Genomic DNA, 14885 nt, shown 5'->3' with positions numbered 1-14885 from the left:
AGGTGGGGGATTGATTGGGTATGAGGGGTGAGGGTGAAATATAGGTGGGGGATTGATTGGGTATGAGGGGTGAGGGTGAAATATAGGTGGGGGATTGATTGGGTATAAGGGGTGAGGGTGAAATATAGGTGGGGGATTGATTGGGTATGAGGGGTGAGAGTGAAATATAGGTGGGGGATTGATTGGGTATGAGGGGTGAGGGTGAAATATAAGTGGGGGATTGATTGGGTATGAGGGGTGAGGGTGAAATATAGGTGGGGGATTGATTGGGTATGAGGGGTGAGGGTGAAATATAGGTGGGGGATTGATTGGGTATGAGGGGTGAGGGTGAAATATAGGTGGGGGATTGATTGGGTATAAGGGGTGAGGGTGAAATATAGGTGGGGGATTGATTGGGTATGAGGGGTGAGGGTGAAATATAGGTGGGGGATTGATTGGGTATGAGGGGTGAGGGTGACATATAGGTGGGGGATTGATTGGGTATGAGGGGTGAGGGTGAAATATAGGTGGGGGATTGATTGGGTATGAGGGGTGAGGGTGAAATATAAGTGGGGGATTGATTGGGTATGAGGGGTGAGGGTGAAATATAGGTGGGGGATTGATTGGGTATGAGGGGTGAGGGTGAAATATAGGTGGGGGATTGATTGGGTATGAGGGGTGAGGGTGAAATATAGGTGGGGGATTGATTGGGTATAAGGGGTGAGGGTGAAATATAGGTGGGGGATTGATTGGGTATGAGGGGTGAGGGTGAAATATAGGTGGGGGATTGATTGGGTATGAGGGGTGAGGGTGAAATATAGGTGGGGGATTGATTGGGTATGAGGGGTGAGGGTGAAATATAAGTGGGGGATTGATTGGGTATGAGGGGTGAGGGTGAAATATAGGTGGGGGATTGATTGGGTATGAGGGGTGAGGGTGAAATATAGGTGGGGGATTGATTGGGTATAAGGGGTGAGGGTGAAATATAGGTGGGGGATTGATTGGGTATGAGGGGTGAGGGTGAAATATAAGTGGGGGATTGATTGGGTATAAGGGGTGAGGGTGAAATATAGGTGGGGGATTGATTGGGTATGAGGGGTGAGGGTGAAATATAGGTGGGGGATTGATTGGGTATGAGGGGTGAGGGTGAAATATAGGTGGGGGATTGATTGGGTATAAGGGGTGAGGGTGAAATATAGGTGGGGGATTGATTGGGTATGAGGGGTGAGGGTGAAATATAGGTGGGGGATTGATTGGGTATGAGGGGTGAGGGTGAAATATAGGTGGGGGATTGATTGGGTATGAGGGGTGAGGGTGAAATATAGGTGGGGGATTGATTGGGTATGAGGGGTGAGGGTGAAATATAGGTGGGGGATTGATTGGGTATGAGGGGTGAGGGTGAAATATAGGTGGGGGATTGATTGGGTATGAGGGGTGAGGGTGAAATATAGGTGGGGGATTGATTGGGTATGAGGGGTGAGGGTGAAATATAGGTGGGGGATTGATTGGGTATGAGGGGTGAGGGTGAAATATAGGTGGGGGATTGATTGGGTATGAGGGGTGAGGGTGAAATATAGGTGGGGGATTGATTGGGTATGAGGGGTGAGGGTGAAATATAGGTGGGGGATTGATTGGGTATGAGGGGTGAGGGTGAAATATAGGTGGGGGATTGATTGGGTATGAGGGGTGAGGGTGAAATATAGGTGGGGGATTGATTGGGTATGAGGGGTGAGGGTGAAATATAAGTGGGGGATTGATTGGGTATGAGGGGTGAGGGTGAAATATAGGTGGGGGATTGATTGGGTATGAGGGGTGAGGGTGAAATATAGGTGGGGGATTGATTGGGTATGAGGGGTGAGGGTGAAATATAGGTGGGGGATTGATTGGGTATGAGGGGTGAGGGTGAAATATAGGTGGGGGATTGATTGGGTATGAGGGGTGAGGGCTAGAGAGCCCAATATTTAACAAAACAACTGGGAGAGAGTTCCAGAGAACTGAGGTGAGCCTTTTAACTAACCAACCCTGTGACTTCTTCAATCTCTCCCCACAGTGTGTGTGACAAGCTGTGAAATTTCCTGACTAGAGCTACCCACCTCCAGAGTGAAAATCAATCAGTTATAACACTGCTGATTACATTTACAATGTTTCTGGTTGTAAGTTGTGTCGTCAGTCGGTGAATTGTTTTGAAGTCTGTAGTGTGCAAAAATGGTGCATGTAGACAAAATAACCTGGAAATGAGTTCCAGGCTTGGGCCATGATGTTGAAAATCGGAGTTGAAGAAGTATTTCTAATGGTTTGATGCTTTGTCTATTTCTTTGTTTCAGGAAACTTGGATGGATATTCACAGCAGCACCTCGGAAATGGCTATGATTGCAAAGATGACTGCAGTCAGCATGTAAGACCATGGAAATTTAGGATTACACTGCAGGAATAGTCATAAGTTTTGAGAGCATTAATGAAAGTAGAATGCACCATTCTATTTTCAGCTAATGAGATGTTTTCTCTCATTTGACATTACTGAATTCCTATTTGCTTTCACAGAAATACTATAAATTAATAATGAACAAATAAATTAAATGTGCATTCATTCATCATGTTTTAATTGCATGTTTCAGAAATTTTAGCTGCTAATATATTACCATGCAGAGTTTCTATTTCTGCAAGGTCCTTAAATGCATCTCTGGCTGCTCTATGATGGCTTAGCTAGTTATAGAAGTGAGTAGATGAGCTTTTGAGATGAGGAGGCCCCTGGTTTGATCTCCACTCTAAACTGAGGGTATGTGTCTGAGGATAAGGATAACACCAGACTTGTTTGAGCTGGTGATGCTTGTTGATGCACCCTGTCTTGAATTGTGTGAAGAATACCTTAATACGCTGCAAAAAATAACCCAATTCCCTTATAAATGCAGAGGCAGAAATTGGCTATTTTGGGTGATGGGGGAGTGATGGGGGTGGGCAGAAGGAGGGAATAAAAAAACCCTTTATCAGCAAGAAAGAAGAGTACCTGGTGTCATGAAGCTATTAATGTATATATAGTTGGAAATTATTTTTCTTTTAAAAATAGAGGTTTAGTCTGTGGGTGTGTCTTAATTGGATTAAAGCCAGCTAGTCTGGGTGCTTTGATATGTACTAGTTTTGAGATGTAAGAGAGATAGCGTGTATTTGCATTTTTTTGAATAGAGCATTCAAGAAGATGAATAAAATCTGTCACCTAGCTAGCAGAGACCAAGCAATATATTTATATTACTAATAAAATTGGTACTATGAAAGGGGTTTTATTGTTAGAAGGGGCTGGTGATACAATGAGAATTTACATTCAATGAGCGGTGCTAGGTATAACTTCAGCAGTTTTATGTGTGCGGGGCAGAGGCAATGTAAGATCAAAGTAGCTGTAAGCCGACAACTGTCTCCACAGGAACCAAAGTGAGAGGAGCCTCATTTTGAATTCCTAAGGTGAAAATGCTTTTCCTGGTGTCTGGTTAAGTCTATGGGTTGTTGTTGCCTTAATGGAGATTAGTTTGGGAATTTGTTAAAAGTTATGATAGTAGTAATTTGTAACCATGTGTATATATATTTAACCTGTGCAAATTAATAAAATGTTTCATTTAGTTTAATATAAAACCTCCATGAGAACTGGTGGTCTGAGGCCTGAATTTAGAGTTGCATCTCAAACATGACATTTAAAAATATAGGTTATGATAGCTGTTTAAAGTTTTTAAATGTCTCAGCTTTACCGAAAGGCTGTCTCATAACAACTGGCTAGAATTATGTGAGGATCCCTGGGTGTGAGCGGGTGTGAAGTTGGGACTTGGACTGTGGCTTGGTTGCAGGGACATTTCGTATTATACCACTACCAACATCTTCACCATGTGTTTTAATGACACTCTATAAAAATAATTACAAAATGTCCATTAATGCCAGGTTGAAATCTGGTAATTATTCAATTAAATTCCCTTTGGTGTGACACATTTTGTTTCTCAAATAATCACACTCTTGTTTTCATGGGACTTTTTTTCATATTCATTCACGTTATGTGGGCGTTGCTGGCTAGGCCAGCATTTATTGCCCATCCCTAATTGCTCTTGTTCAGAGGGCATTTAAGAGTCAACCATATTGCTGTGGGTCTGGAGTTACATGTCGGCCAGACCAGGTAAGGACAGCAGATTTCCTTCCCTAGAGGACATTAGTGAACCAGATGGGTTTTTACAACAATTGATAATGGTTTCATGGTCATCATCAGACTTTTAATTCCGGATTTTTATTGAATTCAAATTTCACCATCTGCCGTGGTGGGATTCATGGGACCAATTTAAATACAATGGAATATGATTTGTTAATTATCACAGGGCAACGACGACACAATTATCCCTGATAAGAATTTTATTTTTTACGTTGTAGGATATGGTCAGCTCTAACTAATTGTAACAGGCATAAAACCTGAAGCAAATTAACATCTCAGAGGTAAAAGCAAAATACTGCAGATGCTGGAAATCGGAAATAAAAATAAAGTGCTGGAAAAACTCAGCTGGTCTGGCAGCATTTGTGGAGAGAGAAACAGTTAAATGTTTTGAGTCCAATATGACCTGACCTCCTGAGTTTTTCCAGCACTTTGTTTTCATTAGTATTTCTGAGGATTGAGTGTAGCCGTGTTGATATTATTCTGGTGGGGTCAGTCTTTGTTGTGAAGGCCAGACTGTCTGATTTGATTAAGTAGGTAAAACATTTAGCTCCTTGGTTTGTGAATGTACCCCTTCAATCAAACAAATCAGCTTGTTATATGCACAGTGTGTGTATGTTTTCGAAGGAATGGTGTCTTAGTTTACTGGTTTGTATGTCACTGAAAACCAGCAGGGGAACCATTTGGGTTCAAACCTTTTTAAGTCTGGGAAATATCTCCTGGAGTCAGGGGCAGTAATGCTGAATTTTGGAATGATTTGCTATATCAAAAAATGTGGAGAATGTTGTTCTAAAGAGTCTTATCTTAATTCTCATCTTCAACATTCATCGCTATTAAGATTCATTAATGGAAATCATTTGTCATTTTCAATATTGGATACTTTTCCCATGTAAATCTGTTGCTGATTTTAAGACTTGTGATGTGCTCCCCTTGTCACAGGGTGAAGATGCCTCTCTCAGTGAGAGGTCAGAGTCGTGTGCATCTAGTGATGAAGTTTGGGCCAAAACCAGGTCACTTCCACCACCAACTCCGAATGAGATCCGGAAGGATTTGCTGTCAACTCGATCAGGAGCGATCCCAACTGGTATCTATCAAATTGTGTTGGGATAAAACTTCAGTTATGCAAATCTTTTATCTTCCTAAGCAACAGGAATAGGTTGGATTTCGAAAACTTTAAAAGAAAACGTTTGCTGGTGGATGAACCAGACTTTCTGTAGAGTGGTAAAAACAAAAAGCTAAAAGCTACTGCGGATGCTGGAAATCCAAAACAAAAACAGAATTACCTGGAAAAACTCAGCAGGTCTGGCAGCATCGGCGGAGAAGAAATCAGTTAACGTTTCGAGCCTTCATGGCCCTTCGGCAGAACTAACTATGCTTCAGTTCTGCCGAAGGGCCATGAAGGCTCGAAACATTAACTGATTTCTTCTCCGCCAATGCTGCCAGACCTGCTGAGTTTTTCCAGGTAATTCTGTTTTTGTTTCTGTAGAGTGGATTCAATTAACTTTTTTCACCTGAAATTGAACTTTGATTTTAAAATGAGTTCCCCTTGTAGCTAAGATACCAGCTTCTGCTGAATGGATAAGTTATCATGAACTAAAAAATATGAGACATAGCAATGAAAGATTGTAAATGCAGAGATACCATGATAACCTGAAGTATTTTTACGGTCAAAGTTTCATACTTTGTTATAGTTCTAAGATTTAATACTTTTGGGAGAAGAGTGGAAAATTCCACACCTTAAACCTGAACATTTCACTAAAGCACGGCCCGCCATCTGCTGGTGCAGCTGGGAACTGCCTGGTTTAGGGCGTCACAAGGTTCTTTGTGATTCTGTGCTAAATTAATTGAGCTAGGATCACCAATGTTGCTGAACTTCATAAAGATGGAATGCTAGGGAACCAGCTTTGAGGTAAAGTTGCCCCATTTGCTCTCATGTAGCCAGTTAGAAACAACAATACCAATAACTTGCATTTATATAGCGCCTTTATTGTAAGAAAACATCCCAAGCCATTTCACAGGAGTGTTACAAAATAAGACCATACACTGAGCCACATAAGTCGATATTATGTCAGGTGACCAAAAGCTTGGTCAAAGAGCTAGGTTTTAAGGAGTGTCTTAAAGGAGGAAAGTGAAGTAGTGAGGTAGAGAGACGGAGAGATGCAGGGAGAGAATTCCAGAGCTTGGGGTCGAGGCAGCTAAAGGCCCAGCCACCATTGGTGGAATGATTAAAAGAAGGTATGAGCAAGAGGGCAGAATTGGAGGAGTGTAGGTAAATCGAAGGGTTAGAAGGGGAGATGACAGAGATAGCAAGGGGGCCAGGTCATGGAGGGTTTTGAAAACAAAGGACAGGAATTTTAAAAAGTGACTCTCAGTTAAACAAAAGCTCTATGTAGCTCAATGGGCCCAGGGGTCATGGGTGAACGGAACTTAGTGCAAGTTAGTGGTTAGTGTAGCAGAGTTTTAGGTGACATTAAATTTATGGAGGATAGAATATGGGAGTCAGGAGTGCACTGGAATAGAGTCATCTCGAGGTAACAACTGCATGGATGAGTGTTTCAGGGGCAGAGGAGCTGAGAGGGGCAGAGCCGGGTGATGCTTCAGAGATGGGAATAAGTGGTCTGAGTGATGGTGCGGGTATGTGATTGGAAACTCATCTCAGGGTCAGATCTAACACCAAGGTTGCTAACTGATTGGCTTAAACTTAGACTGTTGCCAGGTAGAGGATGGAGTCAGTGGCTCGGGAATGGAGTTTGTGGTCTGGCTGAGACAATGGCTTCAGCCCAGTATTTAATTAGGGGAAATTTCTGCTCATTCAGTGCTGGGTTTAGATAAGCAGTCAGATAATTTAAATAGAAGCAGGGCCAAAAGAGGTGGTGGAGAGGTAGAGCTGGGTGTCGTCAGCGTACATGTGAAAACTAACGCTGTGCCTTTGGATGATGTCACTGAGGGGCAAGTGAAGAAATAGCAGCGGCCCAATTATTGATTCTTGGGGGACACCAGAGGTATTGGTGCTGGAGCAGAAAGAAAAGCCATTGCTAGTGGTTCTCTGACTACGATTAGATAAGAATGAAAGCAGGTGAGTGCAGTCCCACCCAGCTGGACAACAGTGGGGAGGCGTTGAAGGAGGTCAACAGTGTCAAAGGCTGCGGATTTGTCAAGAAGGGTGAGGAGGGATAGCCAAACTTTGTCATGGTGCAGGTGGACATTATGTAGACCTGTTTGCCTAGTCCTACTCATACAGATTACATCCAGGTTTGGATTAGGTCAAGTAGGAATTTGAATGAATCAAAAAAGGAATATTTCATGTCATTACAAATTCTTTAAAGTCTCCAGTTTCCTAACCTTTTCTTTAAAAAAAACAGGAACAACCTTTAAACCTCAGCAACATCAGAAGATCCAGTCGTCTTTTAAAGGTCCCAAACTGAAAGAGAGAAGAGTTCGGAGAACAACGATAATGGGACTTCCACAGCATGTTCAGCAAGAACTAGGTTTGTACATTGTTTATTTAGGACTTTTAAACTGTTTGGCAGGTGAACTTTTGTAGATTCCATTTCTTTGCAGAACCTTGAAGGAATCAAATGTAATAAGAGCAGAATCTGGAGCAAGTGTGTGAATTAAATTGGACATAGCAGACATAAGAGAAAATGACCATCTCCCAAATATTCCATTTGGTAAACATGTGGCCTGGAGTAGGAGCAAGCTGTATGATTGAAGATAGTCTCGGGTCTGGGGTTTAGTCTCTGCTGCATTAACTCATCTCCGTTTTGGTGTTACCCTTGGATAGGCATCATTGTTTTGGGGAGGGAAAAGCACAGTTAGGATTCCTGCTCCTGATCAGAGGCAGGATCTTGTTCAGTTTCTATATCTGCCAACATGTGCTAAACATGAGACGTGATTCATTAACCTAGCTATGAGAGTGGCTTCGATCGAACTATCCACAGAACAGCTGAAGATAATGACTTCTTCCCTATCCTCGCCCTGAAAAGAAGCAGTGACAGGGCATTCCTTAACTAAGTAACTGGTTAAGAATTGAATTTAAACTCGAGGAGGATGTACACCTAAACTTGGCTGATTAAAACTCTGTTGGGAACAAATCTGGCAAATGATGATGGTTGAGACTTCTATCTCTGTGCATAAGGGAAGAATCAATTCAGAAATGGTAGAATTTTCAGCAAATAAGAATCACAATGGGACTGGAATCTTTTCACTTTTTATAAATGACTTTAGCTCTAATAACTATGGAAAACGTTTAATAGTTACTGCTCAAACCCTCCTCTGTGCTGTGCCTGGAGGCCTAGAAGTGTGTTGGCTGCATAATCCTATTGGAAACTGAGTAGAGTATTTTATCTGCTTAATCACTTTATGTAACTTTGCATACTAGGGTGAATTGTTGCGTGGAATGTTTTGCAGTCAAGTAACGTGTAATAAAGGTTTAGAAATTGAATAATGTGTTGCTTTTTCATTATCCTGCTTTAGGATTTGAGATGAGGTTTCTGTTCATCTTGTGACCAGCTGCAGTGAAGTAGCTGCTATATCTGATTCTCCTTGAAAGATCCTTGCAGAAACTTAAGATTGTTCCCCCCCCATAGTGACTTAATGCTGTATAAATAGCACGTCTCACTGAATGATTGGGCTTTATTGTACATATTGTACCATTATGCCCTGGGGAACATATGTAGCAGGTTGTAGAATTGGCAGAACCAGCCCTTTATCTTTCTCACTCCCAGGCCTCGATTCCTCTCTGTTTAGGTGCTAGAACACTTATGCTCATTTTGCTTCTTGACCCCCATCAAAGAACCATCCAATAAATTTGAATAGTTCTGTTTTGAATTGCGTAATACACTGACATCAATCTAATTTTTCTTAGAGTTGCTACTGGCATAGATGACAGTACTGATGTTTACCATGACTGAGGTAGTTTTGGGCCACAGGGCAGTGCAGGGGGGCAGGTCAGGTGAATACTCATGTCTGAGTTTGTGAAGCACACATCCCAATTTTTCTTTCAGTCCAGTCAGGCTCTTGCTGTTAAAGGAGTCTTGGCAAGTTGCTGCAGTGAATCCTTTAATGTACACACTGCAGCCACAATGTGCAGCTGGTGGAGGAGGTGAATGCGGTTGGGTTTCTGAGGCTTTTTTCACACACTGTATAAATGCGTGCTTCCACTTTATGCACTTTATTAGAACTTGCATTATGTTTTTAATTTAAATTCAGATAAATGACCTTTGATTTTGCATGTTATTTCCCCACATCATAATGTCCAGGATTGGATAAAGCGGCTGCATTTTATTCACAAGGATTGTGTTGTACTGTCAAAGAAAATTCAATGTCATAGTAATGACATCAAATGCACAGAAATCTGGACAGGCTGTGAATGGAATGCTTGGTTTTTGCTTCACTCGAGGATTAGCTTTTGATTGTCAGCAAGTCGAATTCAGAGTCACTGTTGGATTTTAATTTTGTTGTTTCTGTTTTGAAACAGGGATTGGAAAAGCATCCCATCTCTCAAACAACAGTGTGAAAGTGTCTGCTGCAGAGAGTGCTGGTGTTGCCTCAGCATCCAGGGGAGATGGAAATCATTGCGTCAGCAACATGTCACACTGTAGAGCAAGGGGCTCTTTGCGGTCTGTAAATTTTACTGATTCATTACAGGGAGGGAATGAATCAATAAGCACTTTAGAAATTAATGGCCAACTGAACTGGGGACTGATCGATTTTTCCCAAAGACCAAAATCATTAGCCGTTCCAAAATCATCCATACCAAGTGAACTTCTTCAAAGTCCAGTTATGTCCATGTCTCCTCAGGCAACTTACTTATCCAAGATCATTCCGAATGCAATACTGCCTGCTGCAGTGGATGTTGTGACGATCAACACCAGTCAGAATGGTGTGCGTACCCTCAGCAGGAACAGTTTAATATGTGCACCTTCTCCTGCCTGTTCCCGCTCCATCTCCATGCAGAATTATGATGGCCGGAATTATGCTTCAAGTGATGCATGGAGTCATTCTCAGTCTTCTGAAACTATAGTATCAAACAACTCCACTATTTCATCACACGGAAATACCCAGCATAATGACTTTATGGAAAAAGACAGAGAGAGATTGAGAGACCAACATAATGTAACGAATTCTGCTCCTGACCCTCATGGAAACACAAGTAGGTGGGTTAATGCTTGTTCTGCACAGAATGTTCCAGCAATCACTGAGGATGCACCTGCACACAATACCTCGAACTATAAAACTCATGAACTGAAAAGCAATGGTTATGCCAATCAAGCACTATCTCCTGCACAAAGCAGCAGTAGCATTATTGATGCATCAGATACACAGAGTGTAACAAGTGAGCGGTCAATCTCCAGAAGCTTGTCGGTCAAGAAAATGAAGAAGCCACCAGCTCCTCCAAAAAGAATTAATTCCTTACAACAAGCTGAGGAACAGAACTCTGAATTCAGAGATCGAAGTTGCGCATCGCCTGGGGTAGATGATGTGTTTTCCCCTCCGCTTGGTGAAAGCAATAACGTTCCACTGGAATCTTCCCCTGTTGCTGCTAAAAACCCTCTTCCCAATCGCAGACTGGTGACTGCTGAAGATGGAATAAGAGAAATGTCAAAGGGAAACACCCTTCAGGCAACAAATAACTCTCCTCCACAAAACCCAACCTCGCCCAACAGATCTGAGCAAGCCATGTCTCCATCCAGTGGATACTCGAGCCAGAGTGGAACTCCCACTTTGATGAGAAATCTCGGATCTCCTATTGGAGGGTCTGAAAAGTCGTCGTCCCTTGTTTCTCCAAGAAGGTCACACTCCTCATCTTTAGCATCGATCTCATCCTCCATATCGGAGCATGTTGATCTGTTTTCAATCCCCCCTCCACCATCATCGCCTGCTCCACCTCCACCCACTGTGAAAATTGCAAAATTACCTGCATCACTGTTGTATACTTGGGGACCAGGAGCAATCCCCCCACCTCCAGCAGGACCAGCTCCATTTCCACCCACAAAAAAAACATCCTTCCTTTTTCCTGCAGCCACTGCGCCTCCGCCGGCCACTGCGCCCCCGCCGGCCACTGCGCCCCCGCCGGCCACTGCGCCCCCGCCGGCCACTGCGGCCCCGCCGGCCACTGCGGCCCCGCCGGCCACTGCGCCCCCGCCGGCCACTGCGCCCCCGCCGGCCACTGCGCCCCCGCCGGCCACTGCGCCCCCGCCGGCCACGGCGCCCCCGCCGGCCACGGCGGCCCCGCCGGCCACTGCGGCCCCGCCGGCCACTGCGCCCCCGCCGGCCACTGCGCCCCCGCCGGCCACGGCGCCCCCGCCGGCCACGGCGCCCCCGCCGGCCACTGCGGCCCCGCCGGCCACTGCGCCCCCGCCGGCCACGGCGCCCCCGCCGGCCACGGCGCCCCCGCCGGCCACGGCGCCCCCGCCGGCCACTGCGGCCACGGCGCCCCCGCCGGCCACTGCGGCCACGGCGCCCCCGCCGGCCACTGCGGCCACTGGAAATTTAACTGTTGCTGTTCTGCCTTCAGCCTCAGCACCCACAGCCTCACATGTTCCATCTACCTCTGTGTCCACACCCGTCACATTGGATCCTCCCGAAGAGCAGGAAATGATGCCACTCACAGTGAAAGGCCCGACACCACCACCTTCACCACCTCCAACCCATCATCCACCACCACCAAAGAAAACAGCAATAACAGAAACATTATCTCCTCCATCTTCCTCAACTCTTTCAGAACCCAACAAGCAGGAACAATCGATACCTGATTGGCCACCACCTCCGCCTCCTTTGTCGCCATCTGTCTTTATACCTTCAGCGGAAACCTCATCTTCATGTGAAAATGTCAGTGTCTCACATTCAGATCAGCCAGATGCTGAATTCCTGTTTCCACCCCCACCACCACCTTCTCTGCTGGCAGACACGGCACAAGAAAGGAGACCACCTACTGAGGATTTACAGTCAGTGGCTCCACCCCCTCCCCCTCATCTAACCTCCGAGGTGACATTGAAGAGTACGGTCCAAGGACATCCTGTAGCTGCAGCATTCTCACCACCTCCCCTTCCACCCTCACAACCTGCAGAAACCCAAATGGCATCTGTGCCTAAATCCTCAACTTCACCTGCGGCCACGTCTGCATCAAATAATTTCCAGCAGAAGCTACTTGCCTCAAGTCTCCGGCCTGCAGTGAAAGCAGATCCTCAGCTTTCAAAAGTAACGACTCAAACACCAAAGGTGTCCAGTCGGGATTCTGAGAAAGAATTAACTATTCTGTCTCCCCCTAATCAGGATGGTGGTAGTCAGGGTGGTAAACCAATTGTCACCCCCTCTCTGTTACAGATGGTGCGATTACGTTCTGTGCAGATGACCACTTACACACCTGGGGAAGTAGACAGCCAACAACAAATCAACAAAAACCAACTCGATTTGAAACCACCCACCAAAAGTAACGTGACTGCGCCCAGCAAACCCGCTCGAAAGTCCCTGACACTTCGTTCATCATCCTCTCCTGACACAGAATCATCTTTCAAACCCAACAATTCTCTCTCTGTAAAGAAACCCACAACATTAACCACTGATGTTCAGGGACAGACTACACTCAAATCAGCTGACGATGGTGCTCTGCACAAATCTCCTGCCTCAACCGCCAGTTTCATTTTCTCCAAAAATGTAAGTCCCAAGAAGCTGGTCTTTGAAACTCCTCACTCGCCTGAGGCCCAGGCAGAAGTGAAGAAGAACTTCATGGCTGAGCTCAACTCTGTGTCTGGACGAATAGCTTCAAAGTCTGAATCTAAATGGTCGTCAAATCCACAGAGTAAAACTGATTCCGAAACACTTTCTGCACAGAAAAAGCCCAGCAGAATTCCACCACCTGTTGCCAAAAAGCCTTTGTTTTTGCCGAATGCTCACAGACCGCCCTCCGCGTCAACTGATGTGAGACAACTTCCACAAGCAAAGGGAAAGTCTGACGGCCTTGAAGCTACAAGTGATGCCAAGGATGAGAAAGGTAGTTATTGGTGTGAGAAGCAGCCTGAGTCAGAGAAGTTTAACAAATAATTGTAAATTGGGTATGAGTGGGGAGTCTAAGAAATTGGGTCTGCAAATTGATATCATGTGTAAGTGCCACACAGTTAGAGGACATTCAGGCTTTAGCAGTTTCTTTGCAGTGTCCGAGGATTGAATGTGTCTTGTTTACAAAATGGTTTCCTTATGACGATAACATCAAAATGCTTTTCAGTTACTTTTCCAGTTTCCTCACCATCCAAAGAGGATGCAGAAATGTAGCAATGTGAAAAGGTAATCCCCCGATGTTCTTAGAAAATAGCGGTGACTCTAACAGCAGTCCAGCCTGTGTAGTTGCATCTGTTTTTGATTCTACACAGTTACTTGTTCTAAATAGTGGTGATGGCTGTGTAATATTTGGATGAAGGGAAGGAGCCTGTTCATCTGAAGTAGGGTGGCTTGGAAATAAAATACTAATGATTTAGTTTTTGTTCAGAAAATATTAGTCTAAAGTGACATTGGTGTTTGGGAAGAACCTGAGAATCCTCTTGCAATGAGAGTTAGATCGGATTTGGCACAAATGACATTGGAGGGAAAAGATATCAGCAGGTGTCTCTCTCTGGGTAATAGGTCACGAGTTTTAGTGGTCAGTTAGTATTGTTGGTCTAGGATTGGATGGCCACATTGTCCTAATAGCTGGTGCCATGACTGGTGACCTGTATTAGACTGTTATCTGAAAAGCAAGGTGGTGTAGGGTTATGGGGAGAAGGTGGGGAATGGCACTAGGAGAGCCAGTGCAGACATGATGGGCTGAATGGTCGTCTCCTGCACTGTAACAATTCTGTGATTCGCTTCTGTGATTGTGAGCAAACTGCAACACTAAACTTCAATGCATTTTGATTTTATCTTCTGAAGGAAAGTGTTTAAATAACAACTTTATGAATCACCTTAATGTAATGGAATATCCCAAGACCCTTCACAGGAACATTGTTAAATAAAACATCAGGCCATATTAGGGAGTATTAGGACAGATGATCAAAAGCTTGGTCAAAGAGGAAAGTGGGTTAGAGAGACAGAGGGAGGGAATTCCAGAGTTTGGTCCCTCGGCAACTGAAGGCACAGCCACCAATGGTGAAGTGATTGAAATTTGGTGATACATGAGAGGCCAGAATTAGGGGAACACAGAGGTCTCAAGAGTTGTGGGGCTGGAGATTATAGAGACAGGGATGGGGTGAGGTCATGGAGGGATTTGGAAGCCAGGGTGAAAATTTAAAAGTGGAAGTGTTGCTTACTGGGAACTAATGTAGACCAACAACCATGGGGCTGAGGTGTGGAAAGGCCTTTGTGTGAGTTAAGCACAGGCAGCAGAATTTTGAATAACCTCAAATTTCTGTAGAGTGGAATATGGAAGACCAGCCAGGTGTGTATTGGAATATTCCAGTCTAGAGGTAACAGAGGTGTGAATGAGGGTTTCTGCAGCTGAGCCAAGATAGGGAAGGAGACAAGTGATGTTATAGAAGCGGAAATAGGTGGTCTTAATGGTGATGTGAATATTGTGCACAGAAGCTCATCTCAGGGTCAAGTGATACCAAGGTTGGTTCAGCCTCACAGTTGCCAGGGTGATAGACGTGGTCAGTAGCTAGAAAGTGGAGTTCGTGATGGGGACTGAAGACACTGACTTCAGCCTTCCCAAGATTTCATTAGAGGAACTTCCAACCCATCCAGTAATGGATGTTGG

General features: G+C 44.6%; 1 protein-coding gene across 2 annotated transcripts in view; it reads left to right on the top strand.

Annotated features, from left to right (window-relative positions):
• LOC144696155 (uncharacterized) overlaps positions 1-14885 on the top strand; it is a 220931-nt gene that overhangs the window by 191167 nt on the left and 14879 nt on the right. For both annotated transcript variants that reach the window (XM_078567509.1, XM_078567510.1), the window contains exons 3-6: positions 2304-2374; positions 5096-5240; positions 7519-7644; positions 9636-13151. In XM_078567509.1, coding sequence (XP_078423635.1) covers positions 2304-2374; positions 5096-5240; positions 7519-7644; positions 9636-13151 — 3858 coding nt within the window. The remainder of the gene's footprint in view (positions 1-2303; positions 2375-5095; positions 5241-7518; positions 7645-9635; positions 13152-14885) is intronic.

The sequence above is a fragment of the Cetorhinus maximus genome, chromosome 21 (assembly GCF_964194155.1).
Source record: "Cetorhinus maximus chromosome 21, sCetMax3.hap1.1, whole genome shotgun sequence".
Lineage (NCBI taxonomy): Eukaryota > Metazoa > Chordata > Chondrichthyes > Lamniformes > Cetorhinidae > Cetorhinus > Cetorhinus maximus.
Note: the sequence above shows the minus strand (reverse complement) of the source record. Positions and strands in the feature narration are given on the sequence as shown.